This window comes from Varanus komodoensis, unplaced genomic scaffold, assembly GCF_004798865.1.
Source record: "Varanus komodoensis strain SLA01 unplaced genomic scaffold, ASM479886v1 scaffold1, whole genome shotgun sequence".
Lineage (NCBI taxonomy): Eukaryota > Metazoa > Chordata > Lepidosauria > Squamata > Varanidae > Varanus > Varanus komodoensis.
Genome location: NW_025335268.1, coordinates 18,457,166 through 18,480,045, shown reverse-complemented (window position 1 = coordinate 18,480,045; position 22,880 = coordinate 18,457,166). Strand labels below are relative to the sequence as shown.

The 22,880-nt window shown below is 38.7% G+C and overlaps 1 protein-coding gene across 4 annotated transcripts in view; it reads right to left on the bottom strand.

Annotated features, from left to right (window-relative positions):
* The window catches only part of HEATR5B (HEAT repeat containing 5B), a 54,790-nt gene that overhangs the window by 10,200 nt on the left and 21,710 nt on the right, over nucleotides 1–22,880 (bottom strand). For all 4 annotated transcript variants that reach the window (XM_044454599.1, XM_044454677.1, XM_044454433.1 and 1 more), the window contains exons 14-28: nucleotides 20,377–20,486; nucleotides 18,465–18,628; nucleotides 16,614–16,789; nucleotides 15,916–16,021; nucleotides 14,431–14,621; nucleotides 14,102–14,261; nucleotides 13,397–13,586; nucleotides 11,961–12,130; nucleotides 9,702–9,846; nucleotides 8,176–8,415; nucleotides 6,444–6,695; nucleotides 4,649–4,830; nucleotides 3,664–3,732; nucleotides 2,588–2,767; nucleotides 541–781 (exon numbers count right to left, since the gene is read on the bottom strand). In XM_044454599.1, the coding sequence (XP_044310534.1) occupies nucleotides 541–781; nucleotides 2,588–2,767; nucleotides 3,664–3,732; nucleotides 4,649–4,830; nucleotides 6,444–6,695; nucleotides 8,176–8,415; nucleotides 9,702–9,846; nucleotides 11,961–12,130; nucleotides 13,397–13,586; nucleotides 14,102–14,261; nucleotides 14,431–14,621; nucleotides 15,916–16,021; nucleotides 16,614–16,789; nucleotides 18,465–18,628; nucleotides 20,377–20,486 (2,576 nt within the window). The remainder of the gene's footprint in view (nucleotides 1–540; nucleotides 782–2,587; nucleotides 2,768–3,663; nucleotides 3,733–4,648; nucleotides 4,831–6,443; nucleotides 6,696–8,175; nucleotides 8,416–9,701; nucleotides 9,847–11,960; nucleotides 12,131–13,396; nucleotides 13,587–14,101; nucleotides 14,262–14,430; nucleotides 14,622–15,915; nucleotides 16,022–16,613; nucleotides 16,790–18,464; nucleotides 18,629–20,376; nucleotides 20,487–22,880) is intronic.

The following is a 22,880-nucleotide window of genomic DNA, read 5'->3' as shown; positions in this document are numbered from 1 at the left end:
AGGATTACTGCTAACTAGACTGATTGAGACCAAGGGCTGACTTCTTCACAAGGCAGCTGTCAGACAATACTATCATTTTGACTTTTCCAGTGCCAGAAAAACTACCCCAGGCTAGTTTACAGATACTCTGCATCACCTGACTGTTTATCATACATTTTCACACTTGAGGACTTTATGTGTATAAACCAAATTCATTGGAATCCATTGTACCCGAAGATATGTGAGATTATATGAAGTTGTGTTGTGAAGGCTCATTCATACATTGAAGGTCTCCATTTCATCAAGCGACAAGAGGTCAGAGAAGGCTGTCTTCTGCACTTCCCATTTCCAGCCAAAATGCTACTGGGCAAAGGAACCCTAGATCTTTGAGATATACTAGGCTATCGTGCCCTTGCTTTTTTTTTTTTTTTTGCAATTTTCCAACCTATCATTAAGGCTAGCAAAGCAAATGTATGAAAGACATGTCTGCCTTTTCAAGATATTATATCTGCAGTTGAGGCATATAAAAATAATGAATTCTGAAGGAAATAAGTTCCTTACCATCTGGAGGAAGCTGACTCGCGAATTCTGCTGGTAAAGTAAGAAGAGCATAATCTTTAAGTGCAGCTAACCAGAGACGGCTAAGAGTGGGCAATTCTGGCTGCACAAGTGTTATTAAACTGTCTGGTGGCAGCTCATCTTCTGTATTATAATCATCATCGTCGTCATCACCCCCATTCCTTGCTGCTTTTTTCGGTTTTGTTTCTGCTTCTTTTTTAATTTTCATAGCTACAACATATACCTTTAGATAAAAATCCACACACAGTATTACTATTCTTGTGGACAATACCAATTGTTTCCTGTGAAAACAACCCTTTCTGCATGTCTTTAATGAAACATACTCATTAAATGCAACCCTTTCTACATGTCTTTAATGAAACATACTCATTAAATTAAGGATAAATTTATATCACTTTGTACTGACAAGTCCTCTGTGGTGTGATCAGATTGTGGGTCAATCAGCACACTTTCAAGCCTCCCAGCCATTAGGTCCAAAGATGACTTTCAAAAGATTGCAAGTATATCCTCAAGATGCTTAACTTTATGCCTAACAACAAGGAAATTTATTCTACACATACATTTCATATACTTTGAACAAACAGAATATACACCTAGCTCTGATTACTATAAATAGTTAAAGATTTTATTTGGTGATCTGGTAGATTTTTATCATCTTTGTATCTGTAATAGTTTTTAATGTAAGCAACACATAGCTCTTTATTTGCCAAGGTTCAGGCTTAAATAGTGGCAGAGTGTGCTTATAAACAAACAAACAGCATAGGCTAGTTTCAGTTTGAGGTCATTGTATATACAGGTTTATAGCCTTATAGAGCAGCTTGTTAATAGTCAAGCTCAGAAGTTGACCCATCCCAAGTCTAAGAATTTGGTTTATCATGCAGTTTTAAAAAAATAAAAACCTCAAAGAGGGACACACCTATCCTCCCTAGTAAGTAGCAATTATTTTGTTGCTGTTGTTTTCCTAATAGGAAAGGGAAACTGAAATTAGATGGGTTAATGATCAGCCGGCAAGATCTTGTCCTGGCCCTACTACAGTACTTCAAATACTGAGTCATCCAAGCACCATTATTCTATTTTTGCATGAAGTGAGATTCATGCAAAATGGATGCACCTATTAATGTACATTGTCTCAAGATATTAACTGTTCTTTACATAAGTTAAAGATTTTTTTGCTCTTTCTTTTAAGAACTCACAGGCACTGGAATAAATAGCCCTTTCTAAATTGCTGCCTTAGACAATGAAGGGTGCAATCCTTTGGCCCCTAGACAGCATCTGAGGTGGCATTCCTTGATCTGAAGCAAGAGACAGTACTCAGCCCTTTGAGACCACCAATTCTGCTCTTCTGCAACTGCTGGAGGAAAAACCTTGCCGGCTGCTCTCTGACATAGTTAAGTGACCTCAGAGGAGAAAGGCAGGCATTTCAGTGGTAGAGGAAGAAAAAGGAGAGCCCAGGCCATGAACTATTCCAAAGCCTCTCCAGCCACCTTTCCTTCCACTCCGAAGCATTCCAACTAGTTGGGGGTAAATCTTGCAAAAGATGCAGGGCAGGAAAATCACCTCCACCACAGCCCCACTCTGCAAAGGGTGACTGTAAGCCTCCATTTTCAAATGTTTATGAGCGCTATGATAGGATTGTACTTTAAGTAATAGTGTTTTAGATGGGCTGTATATTAGTAATACGAAAAGAAGTGATTTAACTTTAGTTCAGAAACAGAAAAAAAATGTAGCAAGAAATAATTTGCTATGGAGGTTTACTCACTTAAAAAATAACCTGAAGCGAAACTATCTTGCATTTAAAATCTAAAGACTAGTACTGGATTTTTTGCTGGAAGAACAGCTTATATAATGCTTTCTGAAAATTTACAAATTATTACTGTTTTATACAATGAAAAATATGTATATATCAGATGTATATATCAGAATATATATCAGATGTATGTATCAGAGTATTCCCATCTCAAGCATTATTCAATCCACATAAAGCTCAAGTCAAGTCATTGCTGGTATAGAATTATTCCTAAGTATTTACCTCAGCCCAAGCTTTAAGCACTGCCAGTTTTTCCATTGTAGTGGCACTCTCCCTATAAAGCTGGCTGGAAGACCCCTTTCCTGTTTGTACTTTGTCCAGAGAAGAGACAAGGAGGTTGTGAACACGGCGAAGATCATTAAGGTCGCTTACCACTCCACTTCCTATCCAAGTGCTGCACACCTAAACACCATGGGAACATTATTAATAATAATCAGCTTTTCTTTTAAGAAAGCATCCACCTATATTGAGAAGCAGTGTGATACATCTAATAGCATGTTAGTCTTGGGCCAGGCTGAAATCTCTACTTAGCCATCAAGTTCACAGGGTGAGTTTGAGCCTAACTCACATCTCAGAGATATTAAGAAAAAAAGGGAAATTCCAGTGCATGATGCCTTTAAGGTACAGTGAAATACAAAGGTGACAGATATGTACTGGTCAAGGAAGTTTTAACAAGGATGTTCAAAAGTATGTATGGCATGGAGAAAGTGGAAAGGGATTTTTTTTTCTCTACTAGAACTCAGAGTCAACCCACAAGTTGACTGATGGGAGATTCTGGACAAATAAAATGAAATACTTCACATGGTGCACAGTTAAACTATGGTATTCACTGCCACAAGAAGCAGTGATGGCCACCAATATGGATGGCTTTAAAGGGGGCATTGGGCATATTGATGGAGGAGAAGGCAATCAATGGGTACTAGTCCAGATGGCTATATGCTATCTCTGCTATTAGTGGCAATATGCCTATGTATACCAGTTGCTAGGAAACAAGAGGGTGCTGTTGTATTCTTATCCTCCTTGAGGGATGCTGTGGAGAGCTGGTTTGCTACTGTGTAAACAGAATGCTGGACTAGATGGACCACTGGTCTGATCCAGTATGGCTTTACTTATGTTGTTATGAGATATGATGGTTTCTTAATATGATGCCCAAAGAAAAATGGTGTATTACCATTAAAAAATATATATGCTACATATTCTTAGAATCACCCGATAGATTTACATAATGCCCAAACTGGAAATGTTGGCTATTCATTTCTCTCACGTTTTCCTAAAAACAACTGTAACCATCTTTGTACCTGGCAAGCTTTTGCGGTTATATCTGAAGGAGTGTCCTGTGAGAAAGCTGGCCTTAAAGCAGCTCCAACCTAAGAAAGGAAGAAAAACATGTGATAGTATATATCCTGACTCTTGAAATCAGAATTGAGACACTTTGTGTTAATCAAATATATTACACCCATACCCACATTTGTGTAAAATTTTGGTTTCAGTTCTTATTGGAATGGATGCCTAATTTTATATGCACACACACACACACACACACACACAATTAAATCAGCTTCATACTGAAATTTTATGAAACATCCAGCATGCCTGTTCTTATGTACTTACAAATACTTCTGACAATGCTAATATTATTCATCATGTAAAAGAAAGATCAGTTGTTTATATCATCTGAGTTGACCTAGCCACAGCTGCTAGGCTTTCCAGCCTAAGGAACGCTATGTCTGCTGAGCAGGCTGAATAGATTATAGGAGGAGTTATCACCTTGATGGAACGATACTGACTGGCACAGCTACAGAACAGTATTTAAACTTTTCTATTTGGGCTTTATAACACTGGAATAATTAAATGCAGGAAGCAGCAGATCTGAGAGTGCTTCCAGACAAGACTTTAATTATGCAGTTGGCCCTGCTTAATTCTATTTTATAGGATGTGGGTATCCAGTTGATGTCATTTTCCATTTGTAACCTTTGTATGTTTTTCCACTGCCTTTTCTTGTCTTTTTTCTTTTCACAAAAAATCATGTGAAGAGATAGAACAGTTGCACAACATATCTTCTTGCTAAGAGCCATTCTTCTGGTGCAGCCTAGGATTTGAAGAAGGAATACTGGATTTTCCAGTAAATGCTCACATACAGTGAATATAGACCACAATGCTGTGAGTGCACCAGTTATGTATACAGACCTTCTGTTCCACTGCATACACTTCAAAACTCTGACACAAGCAAGATGACAGTAAACTTATTTCACAATTGATCAATAGCATAAAAAAACCTCTTACATTAGCCTGATACTGTTCTAGAATCACATGGCCTGGAAACTCTGGTTCAGGAACAGCTGCAAATTTCTTGATAATGTCTTCAAGTGCTTGAAGGCCAGCCATTCGCAACTGGTTGCTGTGGTCAGTTGCAGCCATAAATGCCATGCGAATAAGATCAGAGAGGTGAAGCACTAGAAGGTCATCTGAAAACAGAGGCAAGAAAAAGTGCACTTTATTTCAAAAACATTGCATGTCAAACATACACACCTTTCAGCCATTGAAGCTATATTGTAAAATGCACATTTGACACAGAAAAGCAACTTTTAAAAAAGCAAAGACTGGAAAACAAAGATTTATCATGAGCAAACTATACTCTTAAAGACTGGAATATACAATAAAATAGAGTACTGCTGAAATCCACAGGAAATCTAAACTGTACTTAGCAAGCTCAGAGTGCCTATTGTTCACACAGAGCATGTGATCATGCAAAAAATTCAGTTATTGGTTATTTTGGATTAAAGGAGCAATTCACCCACAGTACCCTGGAAACAAAAGCTTAATTCATACTATAAAAGAGAACCACTGAAAGACTGCAAGCAGAAGAGAATGCCACACTTTTGTAAAATTGTGACTTTTACTTCATTTAACATATTTGAGTTTAAATCAGTTAATTAAATCTGCATATGCCTACTGCAGATGATTGAACAATATTTAGTTAAGTTTTTAAGCCTTTGATCAGCCTGAGGAATCAATGGGTTTGCCTTACTCATGTAAGTCAGGACACCCCATTTTTGGCAGTTTTCCCCACTCCCACACTACAGTCCTCAGAACAGCTTCTGGGAAGGACTGCTGGGGTGGAGTTATGTCAGTAGAGAGAACTGGCAAAGCCTCCACTGGATACAACCCAGAGGTTTGCACTATTTTACCATGTAAACTATAGAAGGAAAAACAACAATATTCAATGTCATGTCATCCAAAACCTTAAATGTGTTTTACTTTGTAAGATGGATGACTGAAATAAATATTTGGGAATTCTTTGTCTGACTTGTGAGAATCATCATTTCAGCAGTAGCCAGCCAGATGCTTACGGAAAGCCTACAGCAGGGTCTGAAGGCAACTGCCCACCCCTCTGCATGTTCCCTGATGTCTCCTGCAGCAACCACCCTAGAACAGGCATTCAAGGGCACATTGCCTCTGAACTTAGAGGTTCAAATTAGCAATCACTGTGAATAGCTATTCACAGATTTATCGTTTATAGATTTTATTGTTTTCGTCTTGCATAGCTCTTAAAAAAAACAACTGGAACAACAACATGCAAAGGCAAAATATGTTAGGCTCAGTCTGGATGTACATTTTGCTCATTAAAGCTTTCTGCCCACATGAGCTGTCCTTATGCCATAATTTGTCTCATTTTTTTGGAGCATTGCAATGTAAGACTTTTGGGGTGAATTAATGACAGTTTCCTGTGTACAAAAGACTATCAGTAATTCAAATCTATGCCTTAGTTGTAAATCTTACATAAGGCAAGTCCATGCCTTTCACTGATCAAGAAATGGAAAACTTGTGGTCATTCTGTTCTGACTGTGGGAAAATAAAGTTTTGTACCTATGTAGCAAAAACAAAACAACTTGTGGATGACAAACAGAAGATCAGTATGAAAATCCCTGATCACAAGTGAAGTTCATTACGTGGCCTTAATGTTTTAAGAGGTGATAGCAACCTATCAGAGCTACCTATGGAAAAAGAATATCTAATGAAACCCTTATTTTTTAGATCATATGAAAGAAAGGAAATAAAAGCATATAATTTTCCTTACTTTTAGGGTTCCTTAGGTTGGCAGACCGAGCCAGAGCTAGATCAAAGTGGGCTTTGTTTGCATTTTCACAGAGCATGATAATGCGACACAGGCAATCAGCAGCAAATACTCGTGTAGCCCAGCGAGGTGCCACCGAAGGTTTTGATTTGTCTTCTTCACCCAATGTAGTAAACATGGTATCATCATCCATTTCATCTTTTTTCTCTGAATCTTCATCTTTTTCACCTCCCAAAGGAGCTGTAGTAGTCATGTCTGGAAAAAGAGGAATTAATCAATTAAAATATTTTTTACCCAACTTTCAGTGAAACATCACTCAAGACATCATAGAACAACAGTTAATTTAATTAAAAGTATATACAATAATAAAAAATCAAGTTAAACAACGGTAAAAGAAGAGCAGCTACGCCAACAGTAAAACAGCAAGAACACAATTTAAAAATTATCCACTAGAAGCTTGGGAGAATAAAACTGTCTCCATCTGGCACATAATACAATAGGTACCAGGTGAGTACCTCTGATGGAAACATCCTACAGTTGGAAAACTATCCTGGACAAGCATGTGTTTCTGATCAAAATTCTCCCAATCATATGGAAATGTGCTATATATGAAGGTGTTCCAATCTGACAAAAGTTTTGAGATATTTGTCATTAAATGGTCAAGCTGTAAAGAATGAATGACAATATTAGTATGACAGCATTTCCTTAGGCAAGAAATTCAAATCTGTGGCTGAAAACATGAAAAATAGGAGGGAAATGTTACTTAGTGGATACTTTATATTTATTTATAACTATTTTTAATGAGAACAGACAATCTTTGACAATCCAGAATGACTGCATAGCATTATGTTACATAAGGTAAGCTGCCCTGAGGCTTTTTGCGAATGGAGTGGCATATAAATGTTCCAAATAAATAAATAAATTCAAAAGAGGTCAATAGCTCTATTCACACTTCAGCTCCAAGCAGAAATGTTTCCAGTGGAAATTGGAATCCACAGATCACTGATCTTGAGAAATTTCACTGGCATATTAGTACATAAATAATCTTCAAAGACAGTTTGATCAACATATTAAGCTCCTCATAATCTACTAAAGAAATGTTATAGCACTGAGTTTCTAGCTAGCTCTAAGGGTCCAGTAAAATTATGATGCCTCTGTGTATTCATGGAAAACACAAATCAGTACCCAAATAAACTTTATGGGCTAATTTCTACAGGCTGAACTTTGCAGCCCCAAGCAGAGTAGTTTCTAAGAATAAATCATTCCAGATGGTGTTCTCAGCTGGATTATTATTAACCTAGTTCTATACAGAAGCTTTCAATTAAAAGGAGTTGCAAATCAACAAGTAGCTATAAGGCAAAAAACAGAAGGGAGGACCATGGGATAGCCTATCCCAAGATTAATCAAAGCAACTATCATAAAACAACTTTTTTGTAATATGGCCATGCAAGAACACATTAATAGTTGTTCTACTTTTAAGGAAGGTCTTTCCTCTAAAAATGCAACTAAAGCTCAAGCATCTATCAAAGCTTTTTTGGTTTTCATTTATTGGCAAAGGATACCATATTTAACATTTGAATTTTTATAATAAAGAATATTGCCTGCTTGCAAGAAAAAGCAGTATGCAAATGGAAAAAAAGTCTTCTAAATAAAAAAAAGCTTCCATGGGCAGAATAAGAGTCAAGTTAGATAATATTTCCTTAGCTAACTTAATTGTTCTTTTTCAGATGCTTACCACTAGATGCCGCAAGGACATCCTTACACAACATTAGCCAGTGAGAGAGTTTTTCCACTGCCAGCGATGAAAGCATATGTCCCAAGGTATCATGAATATCAGAGCATAACTTTCGATCAGTCTCCCGATCTAACATCCCAAAAAGTACTCCCTCAAGACCAGTCTCTGTGATATTAATTCCCTGGTGTCGGCCATGAATATCTCTTCGGGAACCAAGTCCTGGAGCAAATGAATTAATATCTGCAAAATAAAATCAAAGGTATTTTACATTATAGTGTTACATATTCTTTACAAAACTAGTATGAGGTTTTTCAAATCAGTTTTTAGCACCATGCAACCCACACAAGCATATAAATCCAAATGTTTCTGACATAAATTGCAATAGTAAAATGCAACATTTAATGGACAGCAACAACCTACCAGCAAATGTAGCTATCTATAGAGAAGATGTTAGTAACTTAGGTTGCAATCCTATACTCCCCTGAAGTGTAGGCAACAGGCTAAATCAGGTCTCCCCCCTGAAAACTGAGAAAGAGATCTTAATCTTGGAATTTCCTCTCAGTTCCTGTACAAAGTCCTTCACCACTTACCTGCCTCATGTTGGAGGTCTGAGGGGACAATCTCACTTATCATCCCTACCACAACCACACCCCCTATACAGAGGGAAATTTGTGCCAGCCTTGGAGTAATTGGAAACAACTAGCTCAACCCATGCCAGAACAAGGGCCTGGCAAGGCTTAGGAAACATTGGTGTACTCTGAATTTTAATGAAGGTATACGGTATCAAGTAATTTGGGGCTTCAGAAAACCTCTGCTGAACTAAAGCTACTGGTGCCAGTCTGACTACAGCTGCTTTCTCCAACCTGGTACCCTCTAGATGTTTCCTAACATTCCTGATCACAGGCCATGCTAAATGAGACTGGTGAAAATCTAGAGAATCACCAGCAAAATGCACAATCAACTCCATGATACGAACTTTTAAAAAGTACTGTTCCAACTACATCAAACACAAATGCAACAGAACCCAGATGTACAAAGCTCCCAATTTCTTTTGTTTGTGCCATCATAAAAAATTTGGCTATTTTGGCTAATGGGGTGGGATAAAAATCTAATCAACCAACCAACAATACATGGCATTTTACAGAGCAGCAGATAAAAGAGGGCACTCCCTTCCCAAAGGAGTTTACAATCTAAATGTCAAGAAGTGGAAAACAACAAAAGCTGGCCAGGGAAAGGGCTCATAAGAGGAAATGGTAACAAAAGATTAATTTAACAAAACCTGACTGGTGAATATGCAAAGTACTTGCTCTAGAGTGGCCCTTTCCATAGCTAAGTGAAAAGTAACATCTAACAAAAGTCACTCTTTTAAAAACAAGAAGGAGAGAATTTCATTTCATTGTTTATGAAGTCAGGGAACATGTAGGTGAAAATATAAAAAAATGCAAGAAAAGGGAAATATTTCTAAGAAGTTGACATTGTCTATTTTTGGGTTGGGCTTTAAAAACAATATATACAAGCAAACTTACTCATGCCATTATTTTCTTTGTCACCAGAATTTTTTGCTAAGCTCATGGCATATTCACATACTTCAGCAGCTTCTCTCTGAGCAAGCTGCCTCAGACACGCTACTGCAGCCCGACGAAGAAGGAGATGGGAGCTACACAAGTGAACCTGTAACCACAAGTAAGCAGTTAAACTGTTGTCAAGTTAAATAAAACCATTACCATTCCTGATTAATGGCAATCAGCTGCCCAGCAAATGATTATATAATCAATTAAGAAATGGACACAGATTCATATATGAATGAGGCAAAAGAAGCCCATACAGTCCAGCCAAAAGAGGGCCAGAAAACTCTGCATGTGGGTACATCAATGTGCATTTTAGCAAATTTTAACAAACTGTGTGTCTTGATGTCTCTTTCCAGTGTCTCCTTTCACATCCTAGGAAGAGGAGATCAAAAACATCTGCTTTGGTTCTGAAACAACCACACTTCTTTGTGATGCTTAACTTGATCAACTATGGTTAGTGAAAGGAGGAAAAAAATCCAGAGAGTTTCAGATATTGCCATTCTCACTTTGTATCATTTAAAACTGAAGGTGGAAGCTTTCCATCTTTCCCACTACTGTGCAAAAGAGTGGAAGGGGGGAATGCATGAGCGGTAAGGGGAATGAGGCCCATTCATATGATGGGAATCCATAATTTCCTGTTATGTCTGAACAGAGCCTTAGTGTGCTTAATTCTAACATCAATGGGATTTCACAGTGGTCCATGTTGGCTGGATTAGAGCAAATATTTATAGTCTTTCAGAAATTCTCAGTGAATGTTATTCGGAATTGTGGTTTTGATCAAACTTCAAAAAACCTTAAAGTTGTATAATGATCACTATTAGTACCTACAGAATACCATATTTTAAGAATCAGTTTCACAGAAGTTACATGCAGGAGAGTATTTCTTGCTCATCTGGCATCATGTTTTTTAAGCTAAAAGGTTTTGACAATATCTGTTGGATGGATATTGAATGCTTTTGAAATCCTAAGACATAATCTTTTGCATGTTTAGACAGGAAAAGGTCATACAATTCTTACTACTGTCTGGAGATGGCTGGCTGGAGAAAGCTGGAAATCTTAAGAGTTTTATCTGTCACACATTTTTAACAATGTATGTGTCTAAAAGAAAGGTGAAAATTAAAAGAATGTATAACTGCAAAAGGGTACGAAAACAAGATCAGATTCTGGAGGAAACAACATTTTACTGCCGTATGATGTAGAGTGCAATCATATATGTATTTAGAAAGAGCACCCCCAGCCTGCCATGCTTTTTTTCTGTCTAAACATGCACAGGATTGCACCTTTAGATGACCTTATCAGCTGCCAAGGGCAATAATAGTACAGCTTTTTGAAGAAGCTAAAGGACAGAGTGTTGAGCAACTGCAATTCACTTGACATGACAGGAGGGACTTTTCCTCTAGAACACAAAACTCAGTTCATAAGGTAAACCTCAATATGTTTTTCAAAGACAAGCAGCATCAAACCTCCCCCTCTAAGGACCACTGTACCCCCTTTGTTGGCTGCCTTGAAAACTACATTCCTCCTCCTCAAATTGGTAAATGTGGTGGTCTCTTTTTGTTTAATTTGCCCAGAACGTCATATTCTTATCAATCTCTTTTATCTAATCACAAATTAATTCCACAAAGACTTACTATTGCAAGGGGAAGCTTTGAAACTGGATTTTGAATTTCCAACACTCTGCCCTATGTTATTCATCCCTATCTTTCCAGAAATCAGCCATTCTAACCTTTCTAAATACTGATGTAATTTATCATGAATTTAAAAGAGTAATGTCTCGATGTGGGAAGAAAAGAAAACCTTCCCACCAAACTCACAATTCAGTATCACTGAAAGGGCTAGTTAACAAGTTGATTACCAGTAGGTTTTTCAATATCCTGGTGTGATTCCTTGCCTTCTCTTGGTCTATTTCTTTTTCTGCACTCCCTCCATTGATCAATTGCTTTAAAAAGACCTTTGAGCTCAAAAGGCTTTGAGGGTAGAACTCCCCATGACTACCATTCTCACCTGACTAACCCACCTCTGATTCACTAGTGAAAGATGTAAGTTTATGTTTAAATTCTGATTTCTTTTTCTTTTCTGATTTCTGTTTGGATTTCTTTTTCTACTTATAGACCTTGCTTTACTTGTAATAACTGTGTCCTTTGTGCATTCCAACTTGTTCCAGATTAACATATTAAGCTAACTGACCGAATAAAGAACTGAAAAATTCATACTCACACAAAGACTGGGAACGAGACTGGAAAGGTTAACATGCCTTGGCGCAAACATGTGAAGCTGTTGGAGGCAGGAAATGGCAGCTGCTTGAACCAGAGAATCTGAATGATCTTGTGTAATTGCACACCCCACCAGACATGAGGAGCGGATGGTAGAAATGGTGGCTCCATTACCTAAGAAGATATTTGAAACATCTATGCATTTTTCTTTTTCAGTTAGGATTTCACAGATTTATTAAAATTATATCTTGTCACAAACCCAAAAATGTCTGTGATCTTATATGCAAAAAGATAGTCAATGTCTAATTTGCATATAATGTCTACAATGTCTAAAATATGATTTCATGCCATTCTCTCCTGTTCTCTACGAGCTACTGAGCCAGGAACCAGATAAAAATATCTGAGAATATCCCTGTTTGCACTGATGATCAAATGGTTCATGTAAGGAAGGAATAAGCCTTAATTTTTAAGAAAGAAACCACTTTTACAAATCTACAACATAATTACTTCTGTCTGGGTATTTAGGGTCACAATGACAAGAAGGCACCATTCAGGAGTCCGTGGGGACAGGAGAAGGTGGCTCTTGCCTCAGCCAGAAATATAGCAGAGTGGACAACAACTGAACCTCCTGGAGAGGACATTCAACAACTAGAGTGTTACCACTGAAAACACACTCCCGCACTACTGCACCTCAGACAGTGAGGGAGCCTAGAGAAGTGCCTCTGATAATGATAACTAAGTCTGGAGAGGAAACTTACAGAACCAGGCAATTCTTCTGATGTTCTGGCTCCAGGTCATGAAGAATCATGACTAGTACTTTCTGGCCCAAAGTTCATGACTAGGACTTTCACTTAAATCCAGAAGCAGACCAGGAGGAAGTGCAGTTGGAGCAGGAATGATGTAATATGCTCATGATGTCTGGTTCCAGCTAGCAGTGTAGCAACTGTATCCTGAACTAACTGCTATCTCCAGAGTGTTACAGGCAGTTCCAAATATAATGTACTACAGTGGGAATGCAGTCGTGTCTGAGATATATAGTGTTCATGTAGCAAGATGAACAACCTACTAACAGCACTTTTGTGTTTTCTGGACCAAACTTCAGCTTGTTGGCCCTTGTCCATTCAGTGACTATGTTAACATTCCAGTTTAGCATTTTTATATGCTAACTAGGTTCTACCAGAACTCACAAACATTAAGATTTCAGGAAATATAAATTAAGGAATATTCCCTATTCAATAAAATACTATTTCACTTAGGTTTTTGTAATGGAATACTGTTGAATAAAAGACATTAAAAGGACAGAGACTGCAACAGGGCTAAGGCTGCAATTTAACAAAAAACAGTAACAAGAGCCACTTTACTGAAAAGCAGATGCAGTATAATGTGCACAGAACTTAATGCAAGATTGCAATCTTTGTTTTCATTGCTTTTGATATTAACCTTGCAGCTCAGGACCAACAGTTGTTATTATAGCTCCTAGACATCGACCCAAACACTGATGTACTTCTGTGTGTGATGGAGGCACTGTTAGAAGTAAGGTGAGGACCAAAGACAGAGTGGGCTCCACATATCCACGGTACATAGGTCCACTCGAATCCACTATTAAAGCGAGTGAATGAAGAGACCAAGTCTAGAAGAAGAATTAATAGCTTAGTTATATACTTTTGGCCGTATCAGACATCCAGCCCCATAATTCAAGTAGAATGTTTTCCCACCTCACAGATTTGTTTGTAGGATTAAACTAAGACACACAGGAATAAGAAACATGTATACTGCTTAGGAAGGGTGTGACATGAATGTAATAAATGACTGGTTTTGCTGAGCATATGCTTTATTTTATTTATTTATTATTTATTTATTAAAATATTTTTATGCCTCCCCATTTGCCGAAGCTTTGAGTAGTGCTGAGATACATTAATATTTTAAGATAGTTTATCAAATTGTTAGTATGGCTATTAATAAATGAAAGTACTGAAGAAACAGAACTTGTGATCTGAAATCTTTTCTTTCTTTTAATAAGTTATAGAATGTATGTGGCAGGTTTCTATTAGATAACAATTTTTAAATGCTATTGTTAAATGTTCTAATACAGGCATGACAAAGTACATAAACTTTAAACTGAACTGAGAATTATTTGTCTTTTACCTGAACTTCAGGAGATGTTCCATCCTGGGCCAGTGCTAAAAGAATGCTGACACTAGTTTTCAAGTGCTGCCCAGAGCCTATTCCACCAACATAACGATGGAGGCAGCCAAGAGCCAAGGAATGGCCTGTTCTTGATACAACATCTCTAGCAGATTTCAGCCTGTCAGTTAGGAATGATATACAATTTATAAGGTGTTTATTAATATGATAGGGCATACAGAATGAAAAAATATGTATAATGTAAGAAGAGATAAGAATCTGTCTGATGTCACATTTGGGAGAGAAATCTACCGAAGTTCTCTTTTACTTAGAGCAGAAGAACAACATACTTGTCAAAGCTGTATTGGGCCATCCTGGCAATAAAAGTTGCTTCTCCAACCACTTGTGCCATTCTGCCAAGAGCTTCCCCTGCAGCACATCTCAGAATTGGGTTAGGATTATCAAGAGCCCCCATAACTAGAGTCAAGGCTGACTTGCGAACTTCTTCTGGCCCTAAAGTACTTTTATTCTCCGCTAAGCCCTTAAATAGAAAAAGGAACAGGAGAAGTTTTTATGAAATTTTGCAGGAGCACATCTTTAATCAGAACATATAACTATTACTTCTGTACATGAATTTCCTACATTTCCAATCATGGAAAAGTTTATTTTCCATATGTTCTGGCAAATAGCTCATAGCCAAATACTATGACTTGCACTCAGAAGCCCTTCCACCAACAGAAGAGCTGCTTCTGACTTAGCAATAAAATAACATGAAATCCAGACATGTTGTTCCATTAACACAAGATGTTTGCTCTTTTCCTCTAGTTTCCATATCTAGCTGTTTATAGCTCAAACCCTTATTCTCAAAGTTGGGCTTAATGCCCAAGGCACATACAATTTCCCATTGCAGAGAATGTTTTTCAAGGAAACTGTATGCAGCCTAACTACTTTTGCAATGGGAAACATCTCTAAAATAATATGGGTTCCTATTTTATTTGATTTTTCTTTTAACAGATGATTGAAGCAGGAGTGAGCGACTCAAGGTCCTAAAGATGTTTTGACCTACAACTCCCATCAGTCTTACCACTGGTTATGCTGTCTAGGGCTGATGGGAGCTGAAAGCCAAAATATCTGGAGGGCCAGATGTCAAATCCTGGTCTAAAGAGGCCACACACACACACTGCAGCATTGATTAAACATCATGTACTGCATGTCTGAAACACAATTCCAGATGCTCTGATGTGTTTTGTTTTATTGTCTTTTGTTTATTGTGTTTTAATTGATTGCTTTTATTGTCATTATGTGTTTTTATCTTCTTGGGCCAATATAGTGGAATATAAGTTTAATAAATACATAAATTTGTGAAAATAGTGGATCCAATGTCATAAGCTCTCTTTCCAAAACTCTACCAATGAAATCTTTAAAAGTAAAAGGTCAATTACAGATCAAGATCCACGAACATTCTTTTCCCCTTTAGGTTTCCCTTTTTATGTTCCTGTTTTAGTTAATGTGACATGAATTTTCCATTGAATAGGAATGTTCTCTAGAAAGCTCTTCTCTGAATCAAAATATAAGACAAAGTTGGAAAATAGTTTCTTATAAATTCTGAAATTTGTTAGACCATTTTTGAAGTCCAATAATGTTAAAGAGAACACTTTGATTCTCTGTATTACATTAGTACAATAATACCACAAAATAATTTGTATGTGCAGGCATACAGAGCTCTAGCAATGTCTCCTAATTTCAGCACAATTAAATTCTACCTACATTAAAGTCATCAAAAATAGAACAGAACAGAAAGACAATTAACATTATACCTTTTGAAAGAGATTTACCTTCAGTGCACTGAGAACAGCAGTGAAAATATTAAGTTGCACAGCTTGCTGACGAACACCTTTTGCCTGCTTGACACATTCAGCAAAATGATCCAACATCTGTAGCCTGCAATTAAAAATACTGTGAAGGAAAATCCTTTGATGACAAAGACTATAATACTCAAAAGGTAATGACTGCTGGACACCTCCATGTGGCAAAAGGACTGTGCCACGATGTCAAATAATGGAATTAGTATGAAAGGAAACTATGGAAGCCATCTTGGGTTCCTAACAAGAGAAAACGAGGCTGGATAGAAATGCAATGTAATAGCTTTTATTTTAAAGGTGTCACTAATTATCCCTCAGGTAAATTTGTTTCTGAGCTTTTTGCTTCTTTAGCAGTGCTGCACAAGGAATAGATTCCTTTATTTTTCAAAACTGATGGTGGTTATGCTAATGACAACAAAATTAGCTAGATAAATTAGTCCTAAACACATTTCCAACCATGAAAATGAGTCAGCAGGATAGTAAACACAGGCTTTACATTTAGACATTGTGTAAAACTGATTAAAAGCCTTTTCCAAAAGATTACTTGTACATTTTCAAAAATACCAGTATGGAAACATTTGATCCTTTTGAAGAGAATTCCCAATTTGATATTGTTGAATTAAGGAACTCGATAATAAGGCACTTCAGCATAAACTTTACTATAGACTGACCTGTGTTTATAGGAAACATGAGGGAAAACCACTCCAAAGAGAGCAACAGAGGCATCAATCACTGATACTCCTAAAGGAAGAGGACCTGGCACAGCTTCACCAGCAGGGATGCGCAAGTAAATGGAAGATGGGTCATGTTCTAGAGCACCACTTCCGGAGGCACTGTTTGGCTGTAACTGCAAAACATCAGAATATTTGGTACATGATGGAGTTTTATCTTTCATACCCTAACATTACACATTGACTAAAGAAATGTTAGCTTAACCAAAGAAGTTATTATTTCCAAATTCTTCCTGGCACTGATAATTCTGTAATACACTGCTAATTAACTAAGCTATACATGTCTTAATTATTTCAAATACTGCATTAAACTGTATAGCATGGATTCTAAAGTTTAGTTTGTGAATGGAAGAAGGTTCAGTTCACAGAGGCAGAAATTACAGTCAAAGTCTATCTGGATTATAAAGGTTAAAATGTGTTGTTGTGTTCAATCGTGCAATTACTAAGATTTCCTGAGATCCATGAGAGTCAGCAAAAAAGCAACTGCAACCTTGATACTCTCCCATGGAGTTTTCATCTAGAAGAAGGGGTATGAAGCACATATTAAATTTGTATTCCTAGATTTCCAACCTAAAAATCAAAGAATTTCAGTAGCATCTGATGAATGGAGTGACTGTTCTACATCTTGTCCTGCACAAGAATCTCCACCCAACATACTGTGTCCATTGTGTAAACTGGTTTTCTTATCAGCTGAATCTGAGGCTTCATATCCAGCAGAAAGGAAGGAATAGGTATTTTAAATAAATAGTGTGACTAAACCAACAACAAGAAAAGACAGTAATATACAACAGTCAAAATAGAAAAGTATGGTTTATTAGTCCACAACAATGCTCTCCTGTATTGAGACATAATTTGTTAGAAACTGAAAAAAAGAGTTTTCCATCGTTATCTCAAATCTTTATATCTTTAAAAGAATTAAAGTGGGACCTGAAAGAAATGTAGTATATTACCACACCCTAGGAGGGGAGCTCTTGTTTGGGACTCAAGTTAGCCTGGAACAGGAGCCTGTTTTGTTCTTCAGGAATCACAGGGGACACTTTTTCTCTGTCACACCTCCGTGAAATCTTCCCCTCAGTTTGAGGTTTCGGGTTTGAGAGGTGGCTTTGCCAGGCTGCTTCTGCCACCCTGCAAGAAGCAGCGTTTTTAAAATATAAAAGAAGAAATGGAAAGTTGCCACCATTGCTGGAGGAGGCAATATTTCTGAAACATTAAAGGGTGGTGGGGAGTGTGACACCCAGGAAATCTCCAACCTCCATTTAAGTGCCCCAGATGTTCTTCCCAGTTATAAGCAATTGAAACAGTCACTCCAAATCCATCACCCAAGAAATGGGTGGCACACTGGGGTTGCCACTTTATCTAAGCTTTTTTATACTCTTTGGGACAGCAATGTGAGCTGCCTACAGAATTCAAAGACGAAATCTGGCATTTGAATATATCCGTGATTATTGGGCAACAACATTCCCCCACCTAAACAAAAGGAAATTTTCCATTTTCGAATATTACTGTGAACCTGAAAGGCTCTCAGTGAAGCTCACAACATGTGGTTCTTGTGGTTGCTTTAGAAAAAGAGTATTCTTTTCATTTACAAAGATCGTTGACTCCTCCAACTGTGTAATCATTTATTTCCCATGGCCTTGTTTTATTTCCAAATGTATAGGATCTCAGTCACCTGAGCGTACTACTACCAATGGAGCCATCCTTCTGAATTGAGCAATCACCATAAGTAACCAATCCTACTGATAAAAAGGTTTAAGTGAGAGATAGGGATGGGTGGGCGAAGAGCATTGTTACCTGATCTTCAATTGATTTATGGTCTGTTTCCTGTAGCCAGGAACCAAGAAGAACACTGTCATCATAATGGCAAAGTGACCTAAGCAGGGATGTTGTCGTGTTAGCAGAATTGTCTGTCAAAGTAAATTCTGCCACTAGCTCCCGAAGAAGTGCATTGAATGATCCTAAAGTAAAAGAGTTTAAAGAGAAAGTAGCAAAATAAAGGTTAAATGCAAAATAACTATCAACAAACATGATATGAAACAAGCAGAATTCCAAAATAAGGATTATGTGGCAGAGGAAGGCTAGCACTAACATTATGCGTGAGTGGTGCAGCCCATGGCAATTCCACATCCATCTGCCTCAAAAGCCAGCTCCCTGTGTCCTATTCAATTGAATGCACTGAAAAAGTACATCTGATCCCCAAAAAGCTGAACATGCAACTTCGAACAAAACATGCCTGTCACAGGCACATGGCAAGTTAAGGAAATGGAAAAGAGATCATTGCTATCATTTATTACTACTACAGAGTAGCAGAGTTTTTTTAATGATGGAAAGCCAGAATAAATACTACAGCAAAGGAAGAATAAATAAAATTCAAAGAAGCTCATATGCACATGCAAAGCACTTCTGCAAATACATTTTGCACTTTTCCATTTGGGTGCAGCATTCCACTGGGCTGATGGAATTCTGATACCGAAACCTTACAGCAGCTTTTCAGCAAGCATGAGGAGCTGCTACTGGGGTGGGTAAGGTTGAAAATTTGACAGTGCAACAAGTTTTGTATTTGCAAAATAAGTTAAGCCTGATCTCCATAAATCAAGTTCAATCTTTTGCTTTTTTCTTCCCAAAGGCTAGTCTACTGAACATACTGACATTAGCCATGCACCAAAATGCTTTATCAACTCATTTCTACACTATTCCTAAAATAGGATATTTGGCTTTGAGCAACATTACTAATACCTGGCTATTCCTGTGATCCCACTGACTAGCTTCCTCCTGGAACAGACTGAAGATTGCCACCTAAACAAGGCTATCCTGTAAATCAGTGTTTCTGCCACACTATAACCCCAACCAGCTCCTGGTAACTCCTTCACTGACAAGTTGACCCTAAAAACAGGGTCTCAAGAAACAATGTCTCAATTAGAAACCAATAAAGCCACAAATAATGCAAACTGAGATTCCCTCTACAGTGGAAATTAGGCAGTAACATGCTTACCCAGCTGCCATTCAAGAGCAAAATACCCCCTGGTGAAATCTGTTCCAACTAGATCATTTGTTTAGTTGAACTGTGGCTGAGGCAGGGCTACTACCACTCATGACACACAACCCAGAAACACTGAGTTCAGCAACTTCTCCCACATGGAAGTTATCTACAGAAGGAGAAGCCCAGAGCATACACGACTCTCAGCTGTGCTGAACACCTCAGAACCCTCTGAGGGCTACACCATTGCCCTGCTGACACAGCTGCTTGGTGGGCCAGAGGAACAAGATTCTGCACAGAATCCATGGCCCAGTCGCCTCACAAGAAGCTTTCTGGAAGAATGCTGGGAATTCATCAGCACAGCAGTGGTGGGGGGGATGGGGGCAGACTCAGTGGGGTACACAAAACTCCCCCTAGGGACTGCATGCTACCTGCTGGTCACAGGATGCGCACCTTCAGTATACACTGTTCTTTCTCTCTCCTACAGTCTAAAATTCATAGTGCTTAAGGCGTATGGATTTTTAAAGGGAAGTTTGGTGGTGGTGGCATTGACTGTGTATGTATACATTTGAGACTCTTGTGAAACTGCTAGTTTAATTTCCAGGAAGAGGGGATGACATACAGTTGTTTCTAATTTTGCCACTACTTTTAAATAACATTACTAATAGTGTCAGTGCCACATATGGAACCAAGTATTAAGAGCAATAGTGAACAATTCATGAAATTTACCTTCATATGTTTTTGGTGGTAACAACGCCAAGATGTCATAAAGTCTTAATCGGACCATTGCTGCACTAGCCTTCAGATGCGCTCCATGGGCCTTAATTACAGAGGGAATACTATAGTGTTTAAAAAAAGATGATTACTCATTAGTAAAAACTGTTGACACAATATAGCCTTTTTTCATTCATTCTGTTGGGAGCCACACATTGACAGTAGGCAGAGCTACCCAACACCAGGTATTAGATTTCCCAGAGGCATTTTAAGAATCTTGAGAGAGAAAGTGAGTGCTCAAGTGTGTAGGATGGCTATAATCTTCTGCACACTCTTCTTTCTCACCACGCCATTCCTTTTTCTCACACTAAATGCCCTCCCCTATCCATCCATCCCACCCACCCTCTAATAAGTGGAGGTACCTGAAAGAATAAGAATTTTCAAGGGGCATAAATATGTACCTCGGTAGTATATGCTAGGATGCCAACATCAAATATAAACTAGGCTTCTAAGTTTTAAAACTGTAAAATTTGCTGTAACAGAGGTGTGTTCTCTAATAATTTATTCAGACTTTCACATCTTATTACCCACTAACCCAAATATACCCCAACAGCTATATATTTTATCTGGTGGTGAAAAATCATCCCAAAAGGTCTATCAGTGTGCTGTCAGAATGGTTGGTGGACTACACTAGGTTCAGCTAGTCACAAAATGTCCAAATCTGTCTTAAATCCTATCATAAGCCATTACTGTCATTGAGTTGCTATATGGCATACACATAACATGTTAAACATTCTTCTGTGTCAGAACAGAAAAACAAAAAATAAGATTTATTTTAATGGAACTTTGGCCACCCCTGCTATAGACAGAACTATGAAAGTGAAAATCCCCATCTGAATATTCACTTCCACCCTTTTCTGGCTTCCTCAGAAAGCTCCACTGCATTTCTTCTTCCACAGTCTGTGTCACAATGGCTGTATCCACTTATGGTGAATCTGGATGCCAGGAAGCACTTCCCGACAGTTACGACCCCAAGGGTATGGCATGGGCTTCCATGGGAGGTGGTTGAAGCCCCATCGGTGAGGGTGTTCAAGGATAGGGTAGACGTGCACATGGTAGGCATGTCATGAGCAGAACTGCCTGGAGCCGGGGGTCAGTCTAGATGGCCTGGAAGACCCCTTCTGTTTCTATAATGGCAAGCCATGGCAAGAATGGCTTACAATTACGTGTGAATACTGAAAGCATGGTGAAATGTGGTATGTTTAATTGCTGTGAATCGCTACAGAGAACCAACAGTTTGTTTTAAGGTTTCCATATCTCAGCACTGCTTGTCATTACGTGTGCAGCCAGTTACAAAGCTTTTCAAAGTATCCCCATTTTGGCCAGTGAGCTTGGTGGCAAGAGCGGCCACCATGGCCACCATCTTCCACTGCCCTGTTTGTCTAGCAATGACTTGAGTTGCTGGTGAGCAGGGAGCTGATTGCCTGCCCTTGCATGCCCTGTCCTCTGCCAGCACATGCTCCCTGTTGCTCTGCTGCCCTGCCATCCCCATGCCCACCACCTCACCCTTTTGCCTCCTTGCTGCCAAGCCAGCGAGGAGGCAGTGCATATGCAAGAGATGCCCATCTCAAAAAAGTGTGAGAAATGCTCATCTTGCAAGCCATGTGCCTCATGAGACACTTGCTCTCATATACCCTGCAATGCTATCATGGTGGCAAACAGTGAAGAGTAGTGGGGGGGTGAGAGGCGGGGTGCCGGAATGGAGGGCAGGGAGCAGCTGCTCCTGCGGAGCCACCATTGTACTCTAATAAATAGATGGTGGCTCTGTAGAGCAGCAGAAAAAAGTGGTGGCTGGCTGAGAACATATCCAGGGAAGCATGCAGGCCAGTCGGGAGAAGCAGGCAACACAGGCAGGGCATGCTGGCACTGGTTCCCAGCCACTGGGGCTGATGAGATTTGGATGGAAGAGGGAGCTGTGCAGAAACTACTCTTTGGAAGTTACTCCATTAATGTGTGACTACAGAACAGAAGGTAAGAAAGGCAACTTCGTGGTATTCCATGGTATTACGTGTGAGCATAGCCAATGTCAGACAAGGATGTAAAAGGGCGATGGGGCAACAGGCAGAGAGGAGAAATAAGGAGAGTCCAGGATATATTCTAACCTGTGCCAACTCAAAGCCCACCCCCACTACTACTATGACTCAACTAGGCAGGCTCAGAAGCCCATCCCTTGGAAAAAAATTTAAAAGGAAGGACAAAGGAGGCAAAAACCACCTCTGTGACTCCTCCCACCCTGTTGCAACAGCCAAGCAAGGCATGGGAATCTCAGAAAACATCAAGATTAGATGCTTCTGTCTGGCAGGTGGCATCACAGTGGGGCTGAAGCCTTAAACTCTCATGTGTGATATGTCCAAATGAACTTCATGTTGATTCACTAATTATTTTAAAAATTAGAATCTTCTGGCTATTTCATGCATACAACAGATGATGTTGAGAGAAAAACTGCTTCAGCATCTAAG